Consider the following 15479-nt stretch of genomic DNA (forward strand, 5'->3'; position numbering starts at 1 on the left):
TGCAACGAAATGACAAGAAATGCCCACACATTCAAAATATAAATCTGTAATATGAGGAAGAAGAGGTGCACGCATATAAAACCAAAACAAAAGAAAAGGAAATTTCCCATAAAGTAGATATAAACACTATCACCTCCATGGTATTTTCCAAGGACAAAACATGAAAGCCCTAAATCCACGTCTCCAACACTGAGACCAGTCTGAAAAGACAAAGATGTTGACTTCTGACTAAAAAACAAGTAATTATTATGGGCGGATCAAACGAATACAAGCATCAGCAACAGTCCAGCACGCAAGCAGCAAGCAACCTTTGAAAGGCAGGCAATGCCTAAATGTCAAGAATTTAAGAAACCTATCCACCCATAAGTCATGTACAAATGCTACTCCCTTGCCCGGTCAACCTGCAGTACCATTCTAAGAACGATTAAGAACTGCATCAGATTAATTTGTAATTAAAAGATTAAATCGCTAAGAGCAAAAAATTACTCGTCCGTAGCAGAGGTAAGAATGATCGTTATGATTAACTGCCTCTTAATTGCATACAGGTTTCAGCGATGATGGAGAACTTCATGACCTCCGAAAGGAAAACTATTGGTATTTCTAATTTTCTATCGCTCATCATCAAACATAAAAGTGCAGAAGGTAAAATTGCCCATGTTGGCACTTCAAGTACTTAAGGAAAAATAAGAACCGATGCATAAAATCATCTTTTCGAATTATGGTACATAAAATCATCTTTTCAAATTATGGTTGCTATAATTTTATAGTTCCTAAGGTTTCAGAAGCATCCATTACATTAAACATGTACATTATCTTATTTCAATAACAGCTATATAGCCATTATCCTGTTAAAATAGCCATACAACAACAAAACATCCGTTGGTTTGCCATTTTCACTGTTCCAACCAATTAAAATATTGTTTACGAAGTTAATTATTTCAATCCAGAAAAGAAATGTTTACTCTAATGAGCAGTGAGACATTTAAAAAAGACCATAATTCTACCATCACTGTCCATAATTTATAGTTACAGCCAATAAATGGCTATCATAACAACCATTTTTTGTCTAAGAAAACCAAAGATTACTCAGTGGCTTGGGAAAAAACCATCCATTATCACATTACAATGGTAAGTAACACTTTTAGATGGCCACTTTATCAGGTCATATCAGCAGCATTCTCGAAGTCTTGTGTACGATATCATAAAGCAATCAAACACTTTCAGGAGAAGGAATTGAAAGCATATTGCCAGTATTGATCAAAGCAAGTCATAACAAAATTGGTCCAACAAAAAAGGTCAGGCTACTGTGAAAGATTCCAAGTAAAATCTCACCACTTCTACAAGATTAAGAATCACTTAGCCGGTTAAAGAGCAAAGAAAAGTTACTTTCTTGAGCATTTTCATGGGAGTACAAGGACGATCGATACATTCATGGCTACAATAAATTTGCCGACACATGGCAAATGGTAACAGGTCAATGCGGAATCTGTATTTGCACATATGGTAGAAAGTTACCTTAACAGTTGCTCCAATTAGATTTTTAATCAGTTTCTCTCAAAATCCTCATAACTGACGCCTTCAGAAATAGAATCTAGTCTCCTATTTTCTCCCTCTAAAATAACAGGGGAAGATATTAGTAACCAAACTCAAGAGGCGAGGGGAAAATAGGAAACTAAGAATGTCACCTTTACATTCTCCAGGAGAACTTGAGAAGTTATTTGCTTCAGCTGGAAGGAAAGGCGACCTACCATAATTCTCCAATATATCTATAAACAAAAGAAAAGCAAGCCGCTTATACTGTTCAGGGAAAAGCTAGAGGGGACAGAACAACGAGTGTAACTACACTTAAAATGAGGTTATCGAGACACACCAGTACTTTGAGTGAAGTGATCTGCTAAATCTGAAAAACTGAAATTTCGAGGAATCTGGCTTAAAAATCCGAATGACTCATCTGGAAGTGGATCATTCAATGGTTGTCCAGTCAACTCTGAGCTGCTGAAGGATCCAGCAGGTGGATCTGCAATTGGTGGTTGCGTTTCTAGAAAACTACTATCAGTACAGAATGAAAACTCAGAATTGCTTGAATAGCTAGGTTCCGACTTTATAGCCGTCCCATTAATTCCTTGAAGCCTTCCCATGGCTGAGTTCTGTGTCGACAGCAGGCTTGTTGAAGTGTCCATGCTTCCAGTAAGAACGGATGCATCATTACCAAGCTGAATGCCCGTTACTGCAGGCCTACTATTTAATATGGCACCCACAGCGCCTCCATTGCAAAGCATGCCATCTGGCCTTGAAGATGTAGATGCCCGTTCTGACAAATAGCATGATGGCGTTTGATGCACTGAAACAAGTGCGAAGATGTGACATTTATTTTTCACACAGTAAGAGCGACATGATGAATTTAAGCAATTAAGTGTAAATGTGTTTATAAGAATCAACGGTACCCCAATGACATAAGATAGAATTGCAATTAATGAACAATCCCAATAACCAAGGCTGATGACTTCAAACATAGTAGCATATCGCTCATGTTAGGCATGTGCCTGACTCAAAACTACGGTTAAAAACGGGTCAGATTTTATCCAACCATATTTGCTTCTGAATCCGAAGTGGATCCAAATTTGGATATTTATTTGTAAACCTTAATTGATCCAGACGCGAAATTGGATTTTAAATACTTTTTGAATCCAGATTCTCAAACATTTATTATATAACTCAAAATTCGAACCAATCCCTTCACCACCAAGATACAGCACACTTCTTATCCAGATATATTCGGGTCATTAAATAATCATGTAATGTACATTATGACATTTCATATGTTAAACATTATTTTTTTATAAAATATCCTTTTCTCATACTCTATTTTATTCTTTATAATATTTTCAAGAATTTTTATTGTAAAAAAAATTTAAAAATCCACTTCTATGTATTCCTATATTCATATATAACTTTTCTTACAAACTCTCTAAGAATAAATAATCCATGATTATTTTTATTTAAGCTATAATTAAAAAGTAATAATGATATTTGATACAAAAAATATAATATTTTTTTATCTTATATAATTTTAATTGTTAATATTTTCATACAAATTTGGTCAAAGTGTGCACTAAAAACTTCAAAATTGTCATACACAAATTTGGTCAAAGTGTGCACTAAAAACTTTAATTGAGCAATTAAAGTTCAATAAGCAAGTAAGACAAATGTTGACAGTTCATATATTAGTATATTTTGTGATATTAATATACCTTGTCATCTTCCACCTAAACTGCGAAACTTGGATTGAAACTAAATGAAACTGCCAGCATTCGGAAACTTCGTAGAATCGAATGTAGCTGAAGCCAAGTTTTCAAACCTTGGCTAAGAACCAAATTTTATGCAATCTCGTGAATGTTGGAGCTTCCTGTCTAAAAGGATGAGAAAACCACTGCCTCCATTACTCCCACTCACAAAACAGAATTTTTTTAATGGATAGGATTTATTAAGGAATTAAATAATTATTAAGGAAATAAAATCAAACTATTTTTTTTAGTTAAAAAAATGTAGTATTAAATGTTTTATCATATCATTACTCAATGATCACTACAATGTATGCAATATATTTTTGAGGGAAAAAAACAATAACTCAACATCTAATAAATCAATCTTTGAGCATCTCATGGAGATAGACATCGCTGCTCAAACAAAATGTTAAATTTGTAATCAAATTGTCAGAGAACAGAAGCTTTAATTTTTGAAAAAAACGAAGAAAATGATAACCATATACAAACAAACCTCATTTCATTTATGTAAAGCCAATAATAAAAATCAAAGGTATGGTTTGGACAAAAATATCAAAATAGTGAACAAGAGGATGACAGATCCAATTTCACAAAAAGACTGAAAGAACATAAAGTGGAAGAAGTCATACATGTCGAATTATTGGAGCCATTGGACAGAGGTATAGGAGCAACTCCAGATGGACATACTTTGTGCATGAGCTCAACCTGTTTCTCCAGAAGCTTGTTGAATATCATAATTTGGTTCTTAAGCATCAGTCTAAGATGATATGCCTTGAAAAATTCTCGATTCTCTTCCTCAAGTTTTTGCCAAACTGGAAAGCAAACAAAAGATGCAGCCAATAGTAGAATAAGTTCATCTGATACACATGCTTAGAAAAGTAAAACGGTGCAGCTTCTTATATAGAACAGTCAACTGTCCTAAGTTGATATGTTAGCACATTGTTAGCTTTATTTTGGCAGAAAGTTTACTTGATTTTTAAGAATAACGTCATGCCTTACTGTCTTAGCTAATAGCATTTGAAAATCATATGGGAAGTTACATTTCTCTCTCCATCAAGTTGGTTCGCGGTGTGATTTCCCAGCATAACGACAATCACATGAATCAATGGTTGAATAGTTATACAGTGTGATTTACCAGCATAATGATAATCTTATTGCAGACTGGTATCTATAATTATCAATGCAGCCTAAGAGGAATGTTAAGGTAAGTCGACCAAATTTGAACACAGCCAATTCTAAATAGGTAGACATGTTGAAAGATAGTGCGAAATAAAATCCTAAAAAACAAGCAAAATGCACAGCACTATGATAAAGGTTTGGAAATTACGCTTCAAACATAAGAGGCTGATTCACATTATAACTGTCGCTCATAAAGTTCCTGACAACATGCAAGGAATTTATGGTGGAACTCCTTTAAACTCAGAAGAAAATTCTTAGAATGCAAATATTCTTTATATAGAAGAACCATATATCTTGAACATTCAGAAGACAAAAAATATTCTTCGTTCTTTGCTCACAGTCTGACAAGAGATCTATAAGCCATATTTTTGTTACTACAAACATTTTCTTTGATAGAATTATTACAAAACCTTTGACTATTCTCATAAGATGCATGATGTTTCTTTCATATTATCTACAGAAGCACACATATGGCCCCATATGTGGCATATTTTACACCTTTAATTTTCTGTGGTAATTGTGGCCATACAACGTCATTGATACTTCCACCACATGCTTCATCATTTCCATATTATATTACTCCATTTACAATTAACAACTGTCAGGAAATAAACGCTTGCAACATTCATTCATATGCAAGGACTTCATCTTTTTAAAAGAAAGATTACATTTATTCTGTTTGGGAACCATTTAAGCCATATGCGTCACATTCAGATATCTATATAAAAAAAAGGGCAGCAGCTAGCTGATTCTAATTTGAGTCTAACCATCTTTTGCTCTACAATCCACAAAATAAATCCCAGTTGCACAAAGATGCTTTGAAATGTAATTACCAAGTTCAGTGAAACTAGGTTCTATTTTTGCCTGAAGAGAGAGTGTCTCAACCACTTCTTTTTGATTCATATACAGCTGAAGACAACGCTCGATAAGATTTTGAACCTGAAATAGAAAATAAGAGATATAAGAAACAATATTAAAAAAATCGCAAGTTGCTTTGTTCCATAAGATGAAAAATGGTGATCTATGCTTGGAATGTCTATTAAAGGAAGCTAGGAAGCTAGATAGTGAATATATTAAGAAAGACAGTAAAAGGTATACCAATATAAATTGCTATAATAAATGTAAAATACAATTGCCAACCAGAGAATTATATAAATCAGGGTAGCCCAAAACGGAAAACTAGAGTTGCTTTAAGTAATTATTTGACTACCACAAGTAGGAATATGAAAGAACAAACCAAAAATAGAGAGGCTAGAAGATTTTCTCTTTATTTATTAATAATATCAAGGTATATTACAGTAGAAAAGAGGGCATCAGGAATCAAAGAAATGTCGTTCATATGATGCAAAAGAAGAAAGTTAACCAGCCATGACAGATGGTGCAGAGTGTAGAGTAATCTAGCAACTCGATCATGGCATGGTGCATGGCAGGAACAAAGAAAGATATGCTTCGAGAATAGCAAAATATGAGCTTTGTGCCATGGACGGTAGAATAAGGAAATAACTGATGTAGCAAGATACTCTTCTACCTGGAGGCAGAAGATCTGTCGCATGCAAAACATTTTTCCCATATGATTACAAATTAATCATATTGATACAAAAGGTTACGTCATCTTATATGCCCTAGCTCATCGATTTGAACACTACAGAGCAAAGCAATCCCAATTGACAAGAGTACACTGCAATATAAATGAATCAAGCCTCTACATGGCAGGTTTTGTAAGATATAAAGATAACGGAGGTAGACATGTCAAAATTGCACTCACCATGAGAAGAAAATAGATATTGTTTTATTTTCTTGAACTCCTTTCACATCTCTTTTATGAAAGGAAGAACAATTCATAGCAGCTAGGTTAATTACAAACAAAAATAAGATCTGTCATACCGACTTGTTACAACCCGTACTAGTCAGGTACAGGTATGGTACCAAGGTTTGTTTCGGTAATAAACTGAATCAGTTCGTGCCCGTCTAAACTAAGCGAACCACCCCATACCACCCAAAAACATTGTGTACCGTACGAAACCAACCTGTACCGCCCGATTTCAAACGGTGTTATGATAAACGTGAGAAAAAAAAAGTTAAGAGCTATCTCAATAAAGGGTGCATGATATACCGGACCAATTGTACCATACTAGATCGGTAAGCTACAAATACAGTACCTAGTATCAAGGACCTTGGCTGGGATCAATAATAAGCACCTAATTGAAACAAGAAACACTAATCCATCTTACAATTAAAAAAAAAATGATACACAACAAAGCTAACAATCACCTAGGATCCTATGGAGAAAAATTAAAATTATTTCAGATTAAAACAATAATTACAACAAAAACAACAATCCTAAAAATAGCAATAATAGTTTTACAACAAGATGACCAAATGAAAATAAATTCACACGGGACGTGTGGTATGATCCAGCAAACTATGAAGTAAATTTGCAGTGGCTTGCAAATAAGCAGGTCAATAAATAAATAAATAAATAAATAAAAGACGGTGAAGACTTAAATTATTACCAATAAAATATGACTTAACAAAGAAAGAAACAGAACGTAAACCGAAAGCATATTAGAAGTATAGAAGCTTTCTTACAAGTTGTATATCTTGACGAGAGACCTTTCGCACTTCTCCACCAGACATCTTCCCTTCTAATTCTTGAGAAATTCAGCAAACACGAGCAAGACTTCGACGAAACCTGATCAGCAGCGTCTCAGCATGCATGAAAAAGGCATAATACTAATGCTTAACACAAAATCCTGAAGAAAAAAAAAAATAAACCAACCGCATCAGCTACCGTGGACAGCGAACCCCTAAATTGAGGAAAGCGCTCAATCGTTTTCTACCGGCAAAAATTATGGATCAAAATTTAAACTTTCAAAGCCTAAACATATTATTACAGCAATACCAGCTGCAAAATACCAAGAATTGGCAAAAGCTCATCTACTTCGGAGCCAAACGAATCAAAACAATACAGACTACAAAACTAGGTTTTCTATAGACAATCAGTCACACGCAAAAATTTGAAAACGTCATCCAAAGATCAACCATACGTAACTCCCATTGAAACGAATCAAAAAATTACTCATCCTTCGCACAAATAGTCTCTAAATTTTTTTTAAAAAAAAAATTGACCATACGAGGAAAAGATGGAATTCCACAAGACAGAAATTTTGAACCACTATAGAGATTAATCAGAGGATAGGAATTACTTAGGCCGCCAAGATCGCCCAATCTCCCCACCCGAGATCGTCCCCCTTAATGCCACCACGTTTATTCCCAGGATTTATCCGTCGACCCGGTTAGGGCTTCGGACGAATAAAAAAAAGAAAGCGGAGATGAGACGCCGGAGGAAAGAAACTTCGGGAATAAATTATGAAAGGGCAACCAAAGGGCAGTGCCCCGACCTAAAAGAGGAAAGTAACCAAAGGGGACGGAAGGAGCTTCCTTCTTTGCAACCACACGCGTTAGAACTTAACACGTGCAACGGTTGTCCACTGTTCGCCTTGGACAACTCCACTTCCCCGCCCTGGTTTGACTTCCAGGTCACAATCAAGGTCTCTTGATCGAATATTTAAACCGTGGATTGCATGTACAAAAAAAAAATTAATAATAATAAATAAAATCAAAATAAACAAGCAAACAAATATTGATATGCAAAATAGGCATAAAATTATAATGCCAGCCTCTAGTTTAGTCACATGAAAAGTTCTCGATATACAAAATAGGCATAAAATTATGATGCTTGGCCCTCCATTAAGTCACATAAACGAGACAGAGTGATTGTCATAAGCTCAAAAATGATATGAGTGGAGGTGATGAGATTATTGTATTAAGTTCCACCACGGTAATCCTGCATGATAAAAATCTAAGATCATCTTCACTCCTCAAATCGCCATCCAATCTAGTAATGGAATATCTCAAAACAACGATCTTGGGTTGAAATTTTAGAGTAAAAATATCCTTCGGTCCGACAGAAAAAAATTGGTATATTAATATACCGCTAATATATTATATTGATTTTATATATATGATATGATATTACATTAATATTATATATATTGTATTTATGATATATATTATATTATAACAAATTATTAATCATATTAATGACATGTTATTGTTCATTGGTAGTTTTAAATTAGAATAGAAATATATTATTGTACTTTATATTTGTAAAGTGAAATTATTTAGTATATTACTTCTATTTTCTTTATTTTCTAATCAAAATAAATATTTTTAATATTAAAATTAATCTATTTTGAGTATAAATAAAAATATTAATTCTATAATAATAATTAATATATCTTTATAAGATTAGTAATTTATAGAACTAATAAATATATTTTTAGAATATATTAATAATTTATTATTTAATAAATACATTAATATTTTATTATAATATATTTTAGATATTTAATAAATATATTTTTATGAGATATATCAATGGTAGTTTTGGTATTATATGGAATGGTGATTTTAGTATTATATGGTCTATAATTTTGGATTTCCATATAATACCAAACAGGTTATTCGTGCATATCTAGAAATTTTGAATTATTGAAATATAGCATAATAAATGCGGTGATCTTAGATCATCGGGCATCGGATTACTCCGAGATAAAAATTACCTTAGAGTTCCTATTTAGGTCACCAAACACCACCTGTCATCGTTTAGCATGGGAAAAATGATGCGAGTTAGTGCGACTGGTGTAATACATGAGATCTACCAGCAGCATCTAGGTTTGAGGAATCTTTTATGCGAGCGACCGGCACTTCAAAGTATTTCGAAATAAAATGTAGTTGATTTAAATCATCAAATGGTGGGGCAACTTAAGCATGCAGAACTGCAGGGAAGTGCATGATCCTTGTGTTGGTTTATGACATGAATGTATGTACAAACTATTATCTGAAAAGTAAATGTTTCAAATATACCTAACTATTAATACCAAATTGAAATGCTTTTGCTTTTTAATTAAGATGAGTCAACTACAGGTGCCATTCCTTGTGCTATCTACTTCTGTAGAAAACTAGAACATAGGGAAGGGAATGTGTAGTTGCTTGGGGGGATGCACTTTATTTTAAGCTGTTGTCACAATGGAAAATATCAAAATACTTGAGGCAATTGATCAAGTACACCCTTTTACTCTCTCCGAATGAGTTGTGGAGAGCCATTATGCACTCAAAGGAAAGTAGAGTTATAATTATTCAAACATGTTCAGTAGTTTGCAAATTTTTGTATTTTTATATTTTGCTATTTTTTATTTTTATTTTGTTCATGAAACTTTACTAATGGTAACAGAAAAGCAAAAAGATGTCACCTAACATAATTCGGAATCTTGCTAACTTATTTCTTTCATGTTTGGAATTGAAGTATAAGCTCTGAGAACTACCAAAAACGAATCTAAATCGAGATTGTGTGTATGTTTGTTTGTGTATATCAATGCTAAATGCCAATTTCTACTCTATCAATGCTCATAGTTATCATAGTATTGCATGTAACACAACGCCTTACCTTGACTCAATCAACATATTATAAGAACGTAGGAAAATGAGAGAGAGAAAAAACAAGTACAACTGATATCTATCGCTTAGTAAGATTGTATCTATCAATTTCAATTATCCAATAATAAAATCACAGTTTTGTGAAGGGAAATCTATATGCCTACCCATTCATTAAACATGGAGACCCCTCTTCTCGGTTATCCTGCAGTAATCACGTGCACTTCACATGCTAAGGACAACTATCTGGTCGAACACTTACAATGCCGGTACGGAGCTGGCGTGTCAGGCCAGACCTGCATCCTTTTGTTTATGATATCTGTTATCTTGTGGGGGAGCCGGACTCATTTCGAGTCGCGCACGTCTTTCGAGAGACGAACAGTGCGGCGGACTGGGTTGCCTCATTTGCAGCGCACTATTCTGGAGCCTTTCTATAGGGGAGGTTTGAAGCATGTGCCGGTGGCATTAGAGCATGTTTTGTACTATGATTATTCTGGACGTACTCATGATTGATGTGGTGAGACGTCGGTACACACAAAAAAAAAACACTTATAACACCTGCGATATGTGCCTATAATTTTGCTTCACATGGATGGTGGGATGAAAATATTGATTGAAATTTTAAGATTCTCTTTTAATCATAACCATCCCATGCTGTCCCCAATCTTTTATCGGGTCAACCTCTATTATAATTTTCCAATTTTATTATTTTGAAAGGTTTTTTTCGCATGAATATTATTTTAAAAATTTAAATTTGTATGAATATTCTCTTAAAATTTATATTTTATTATAAAGCACTATTTTCGTACAAATACCCCTAATATAATGGTTCTTCTAACATTAATAACAACTATGTTTATTTTAATTAAATATAAAATAAAATTTTAAAATTACTTTTTTTTATTTTCTATCGTGATTGCCTTATAAATGTTTCTTTTTGTGCATCTATCCATTAAGAATATTTTAGTCACTTTAATTTGAAACCGTTAATTTTTTAACGATACTAGATGGTATGGATATATATGCAAAAATAAAATAAAAAAAAGTATAGAATAACAAAACAAGTATTTTACGATGATATACATGCAAATATCAATTTTAGAAGAATATTTATATTTTATCTTTGTTATCTTTTTTTAATAATGAGAAATAATTTGAGAGAGCCAAGTTGATCCCTAGAACTCCTAGTCCTAGAATCAAAAATAAATAAACATACTCTTTAATCGACTCAAAACTCCAATGGGAACTCAAACTTAGATTAATGTTTTGTTCAAAAGGCTTAGAATTCCAATTTTTTTGTTCTGTTATAAGAAATAAAAAATGGGGTTCATGCAAAATATGATATTTAGAAAGGTATTCGGGTAAAAAAAACATAAGGAGAAGATGGATTGCAATTCTTAGAAATACTGTGCGACCAAAATTAGTTACTCGCACAAAATCGTCCCGCTCTACCTTGCAATGATGGGCCCATCCACGTAATCCTCCATCCCTCGTTCCCTCCGAGGTAGTTTTTTCACGGGTCCCTTTCTAGAGTCCCTTTAGCGTCCCGACCAGAAAAATACCAAACGAGCGTCCCACCAGTCCACAACAGGATAAATTTGAAAGGTTTCCGGCGGAGACTCCACAGCCGAAGCTGCTTCCTCTCTCTTTATCCCCGCCGTCCTCGGCGGCGTCCGTCGCTTCCAAAGGCTACGAGGGCGAGCTTCGAGAGAGCGAGAGCGTGAGAGGGAAAGATGAAGGCTACGGTGAAGGGGAGATACGAGGGGGACAAGAGCTCCACCTTCGCCGCCTTCGCCGTCAACGCCGGCGACCTCAAGCTCAAGGCCTCCATGACCGATGCCACCTTTGTCCACGGCCCCTCTCTCAACGGCCTCGCTTTGTCCGTGGAGAAGCCTGGCTCCTTCATCATCGACTACAACGTCCCCAAGAAGGCATTCCTTCCATCCATCGATCCCTATCACAAGTTTTGATTTTTAGGATTAGGGTTTATGATTTTTATATGTAGTCTCTGGTCTTTGTTGGTTTGCTTTCAGGATGTTAGGTTTCAGTTCATGAACTCTGTGAGGGCTTTCGACAAGACGGTGAATCTGACGTACACTCATGCCCGCGTGGACAACCGGGTGGGCCTCGACGGCTCGGTGGCGTTCGATCCGGCGAACAAAGTGTCGGTCAGCTATGCTCTGGGATCGGGGAATTGTAAGGTTAAGTATGTGTACACGCATGGGGTGCTAAGGCGGACAGTGCTGGAGCCGTGCTATGATGTGTCCAAGAACTCGTGGGATTTTGCGGTCACGAGGAAGTTTGACGGGGGTGATTCGCTTCGCGCTATCTACCAAACATCATCGAAGAATCTTGGGCTTGAGTGGAACAGGGAATCGAAGCCCTATGGATCCTTCAAGGTAATCTGTTACTGAATTGGGATTGTTTACTTTAGGCAAAATTTGATTTTGAAGAGAAATGAATGGACGAGTTGATAAAATTCATGCTTATGCTCAAATTTTATTCACTTCATCTTGTTCCTGAGATCAGACTAGACTAGATGTTATCTATCATAATTGCAAATAAACACGAGAGAAATGTATAGTCTGTGATCAACTTTCTCATCAGCGGTAAAAAAAAAAAGTCAATGGGCTAGAACAAAGAAACTTCTGTAAAACAGGGCAGCACTCATGTTACATTCCAGATCCATATGTGGTCAATTGCAAATCCTAGAAAGAACAAGGAATGAAGGGGCAAAATGCTTATATCCACTGTTGCTCTGGTGACTCATATCTACACTTCAAGCAAATGGAAACACCCGGAAGATGGAAGAAGTAAAATAAATATATAAGTACAAGAGAAGTAAAATAGATATATAAGTACAAGAGACAAAAGGAGGGAAGAAATATTCAAGGCTTTGGCCCATCAATTGGTATATCTATACAAGGTGTTTGTGTTCAGCCTAGGAGGCAAACAGAGGAATGAGAGGTGGATTAAGTTATTTCAGGATTGATTGGAGCAATCTAAATGGTTAAAGAGGCGTTGGGGCTTGATTGGATCCATTAAGGTTAGAATAGAGATTTTAGTATTTGATGGAATGACCCTAATTTAGGTTACAAGAAAGATTTTAGGATGATGGAATGGCCCTAGGATCAATTTGAAGGTGGACTGTTATACACAAGTGAGTCCGTGGTGGGAATTGCTAACACAGGCACACATGTAGAACTGCACCTTTATGGTGCTTAAGTTGTTCTATGCTAATATGTCACTTTCTAGAGAGGGGGATTTAGATAGCTTTCACATCATGAGCCAAATTAACAAATCCTGAGCGTATTCTTGCAGCCAAATTAACACTAATATTAAAAGTAATAATAATAAAGAGCGTGAAGAATCAACTCAAAATAACGTAAAGTGACTCATGATACCTGCATCCTCCACAATATCTTACTAATCATGGAAGGGCAGCTAGGTGGTAGCAAAACTTCTGTGCTTAGTTTGTTCTAGGCAACTATTTTACAGATTGGACATGATATGTTGTTTCAAAGATTACATATTTAGAAGGATTCTTCTTATAAGTATTATATTTGGTTTTAAAGATATGGTGCTTGCTTCAAATCCTACTATCATGGAGTGGATTTATGATTCTGTATATTCACAGGGTTCTGATAACAACCTCTTTACTTGAATTGTTAACTCTTGTAATCCCTTTTCTCATTATTTTATCCACTCTATATCAGTTCCTGCTAGTGAGATCTGAGAGTTGTTTTAATGATAGTGATAAGATCAAATTTATGGCTCGGTTAAATGATTGAAGTTTTAAAAATGAAATAAGTTTGTAGGCAGAATAGTGCCCTATGAGTGATATGGAGTTGGCAAGCTAGAAAAGGGTACAAGTGAGAACCTTAGAAATAGCTTAAGATGCATCATGCATGTGTAAAAGATACTTAAACCGAGGCAAAATAAAGATTCTCTTTCATATGTTGCAAAGATCAGAGGCAGCCCAAGTAATCCATGAGAGCGAGTCGTGTTATTAACTAGGGGGTCTGAAATGAAGAATCAAAGACCAGACAAAATTACTTCAGATGTTGGCAGATAGTTATCGAGGAATCCTAAAGCGATGAATGGTATGTTATATGTGGAATGAATCATTAGTCTCTTGATAAATGGGATAATGGGTTTAGTGGGAAAATTAATGTCTATCATTCAATGGGTTATTCATGTTTATACATGCAGCAGCAGCAACCTCCCTCTCCTTCTCTCCCACCCGACTTCTGAAGTTGTCATATAGATCTTGTTGAATGTACAATCCGCTTACTGCTGTGGTGTTTCCACAAGTATAACCAACTCAATCTGCCTTTCTGACTAATTAATTTGTTGTGTTTTGGTAGAGCCCACCTGTAGGATTGTCTAAATCTGCCTTTCTGTTTTCTGGAGGAGGCCAAGTTGATTGAGGTTTACACTGTACATTTTTCTGAGATCATGTGGTTTTTTTAATTATTGGATCTGCAAGAGCTCCATTTACCCCAAATGAACCATTATGCATCGTATAGCAAATAGATAAGATTCATCTAATGTTGATCAATATTGAGTACATTTTTGATGTTTTGTGAATCATATCTGGTCGTAGAAATAATCAACTCAACCTCAGTCAGAAAGCACCATACAAGAGTCTCCTCTCTTTGTTTGTCTCTGATATATCACTTGATGCACTTGATGTGTTTTTCTGCTTTTCTTTTCAATGCATGATAAATTTTGTGCTTTTTGTTTTTTCTGCAGATTTCCACATCATTCAATCTGGCAGAGCAAAAGAAGGTTCCAAAAATAATAGCTGAAAGTACATGGAATTATGAAATGTGATCTTATAGCTCACCCATGCCCATGGGTTCTTTAATCAAACAATTTTTGTTGTCAACCTTCTTTAAAATTTAGTTACCAAATTTTCTTTGTTAAGGTTGTTATTTTGCCAAGGCATGAGTTTGAAGAGATAAAGACTTTGCATCTGCCTAGGAACAAAATTCAGACTTTTTATTTTTTTTATTGCTTTGAATTCATTTTGTTGATTAAAGGACGAAACATGAGCTTAGATTCGGTGCATGGTATAACAATAATTTTTCTAAATCCAGTTGGCATATTTGTGCAAGAATTGTTGGACTTCTCTATTTGTTGATCATGAAATTTACCAAAGAGGGTCGTCATGCAAACTTCTGCAGCATTCAATCATGTTGTCTGCAATTCTACAATAGCTCAGCTAGTAATTTAAAGTTTGTTTTTCGTAGGGATGCATAAAATGAATAAACTCATGTTTCCCATTGTTAACGTATCTGGAGATGCTGATGCATTTCCTTATTCCTCGGTACCTGAATATTTGAACTCTGAACATATCACATATTCCAGCTCATCTCCTAAAGACTCTCTGATGGATTAGTTCAAAGATCTCAATACTTGTATCTAGTTTTTGTAATCTGTTTGTTATGCAAATCTGTTTGTTATGCAAACTCAAAGTCCCTATAAATATACATGAATAGAGCACCATCGGGAAAA

At 35.0% G+C, this 15479-nt stretch overlaps 2 protein-coding genes across 5 annotated transcripts; one reads left to right on the forward strand and one right to left on the reverse strand.

Moving 5' to 3' along the window:
• Positions 1-52: 52 nt before the first annotated feature.
• LOC103719429 lies at positions 53-7843 on the reverse strand. Of its 4 annotated transcripts, none has more exons than XM_008808667.4 (8): positions 7670-7842; positions 7053-7155; positions 5297-5402; positions 3914-4096; positions 1871-2341; positions 1686-1766; positions 1516-1612; positions 53-401 (listed from the first exon to the last, which is right to left on the reverse strand). In XM_008808667.4, exons 2-7 carry the CDS (start codon positions 7098-7100, stop codon positions 1545-1547), a joined length of 957 nt encoding a protein of 318 aa, XP_008806889.1. In that variant the 5' UTR covers positions 7101-7155; positions 7670-7842; the 3' UTR covers positions 53-401; positions 1516-1544. The 4 variants fall into 4 exon arrangements, with proteins under 4 accessions (XP_008806889.1, XP_008806890.1, XP_008806891.1 ...); XM_008808668.4 differs by having other exon boundaries at positions 7053-7216; XM_008808669.4 differs by lacking the exon at positions 1516-1612.
• Positions 7844-11544: 3701 nt separating this feature from the next.
• LOC103719430 (outer envelope pore protein 24B, chloroplastic-like) lies at positions 11545-14995 on the forward strand. Its single transcript, XM_008808670.4, has 3 exons — positions 11545-11890; positions 11993-12358; positions 14715-14995. Exons 1-3 carry the CDS (start codon positions 11693-11695, stop codon positions 14793-14795), a joined length of 645 nt encoding a protein of 214 aa, XP_008806892.2. The 5' UTR covers positions 11545-11692; the 3' UTR covers positions 14796-14995.
• Positions 14996-15479: the final 484 nt, after the last annotated feature.

The sequence above is a fragment of the Phoenix dactylifera genome, unplaced genomic scaffold (assembly GCF_009389715.1).
Source record: "Phoenix dactylifera cultivar Barhee BC4 unplaced genomic scaffold, palm_55x_up_171113_PBpolish2nd_filt_p 000007F, whole genome shotgun sequence".
NCBI lineage: Eukaryota > Viridiplantae > Streptophyta > Magnoliopsida > Arecales > Arecaceae > Phoenix > Phoenix dactylifera.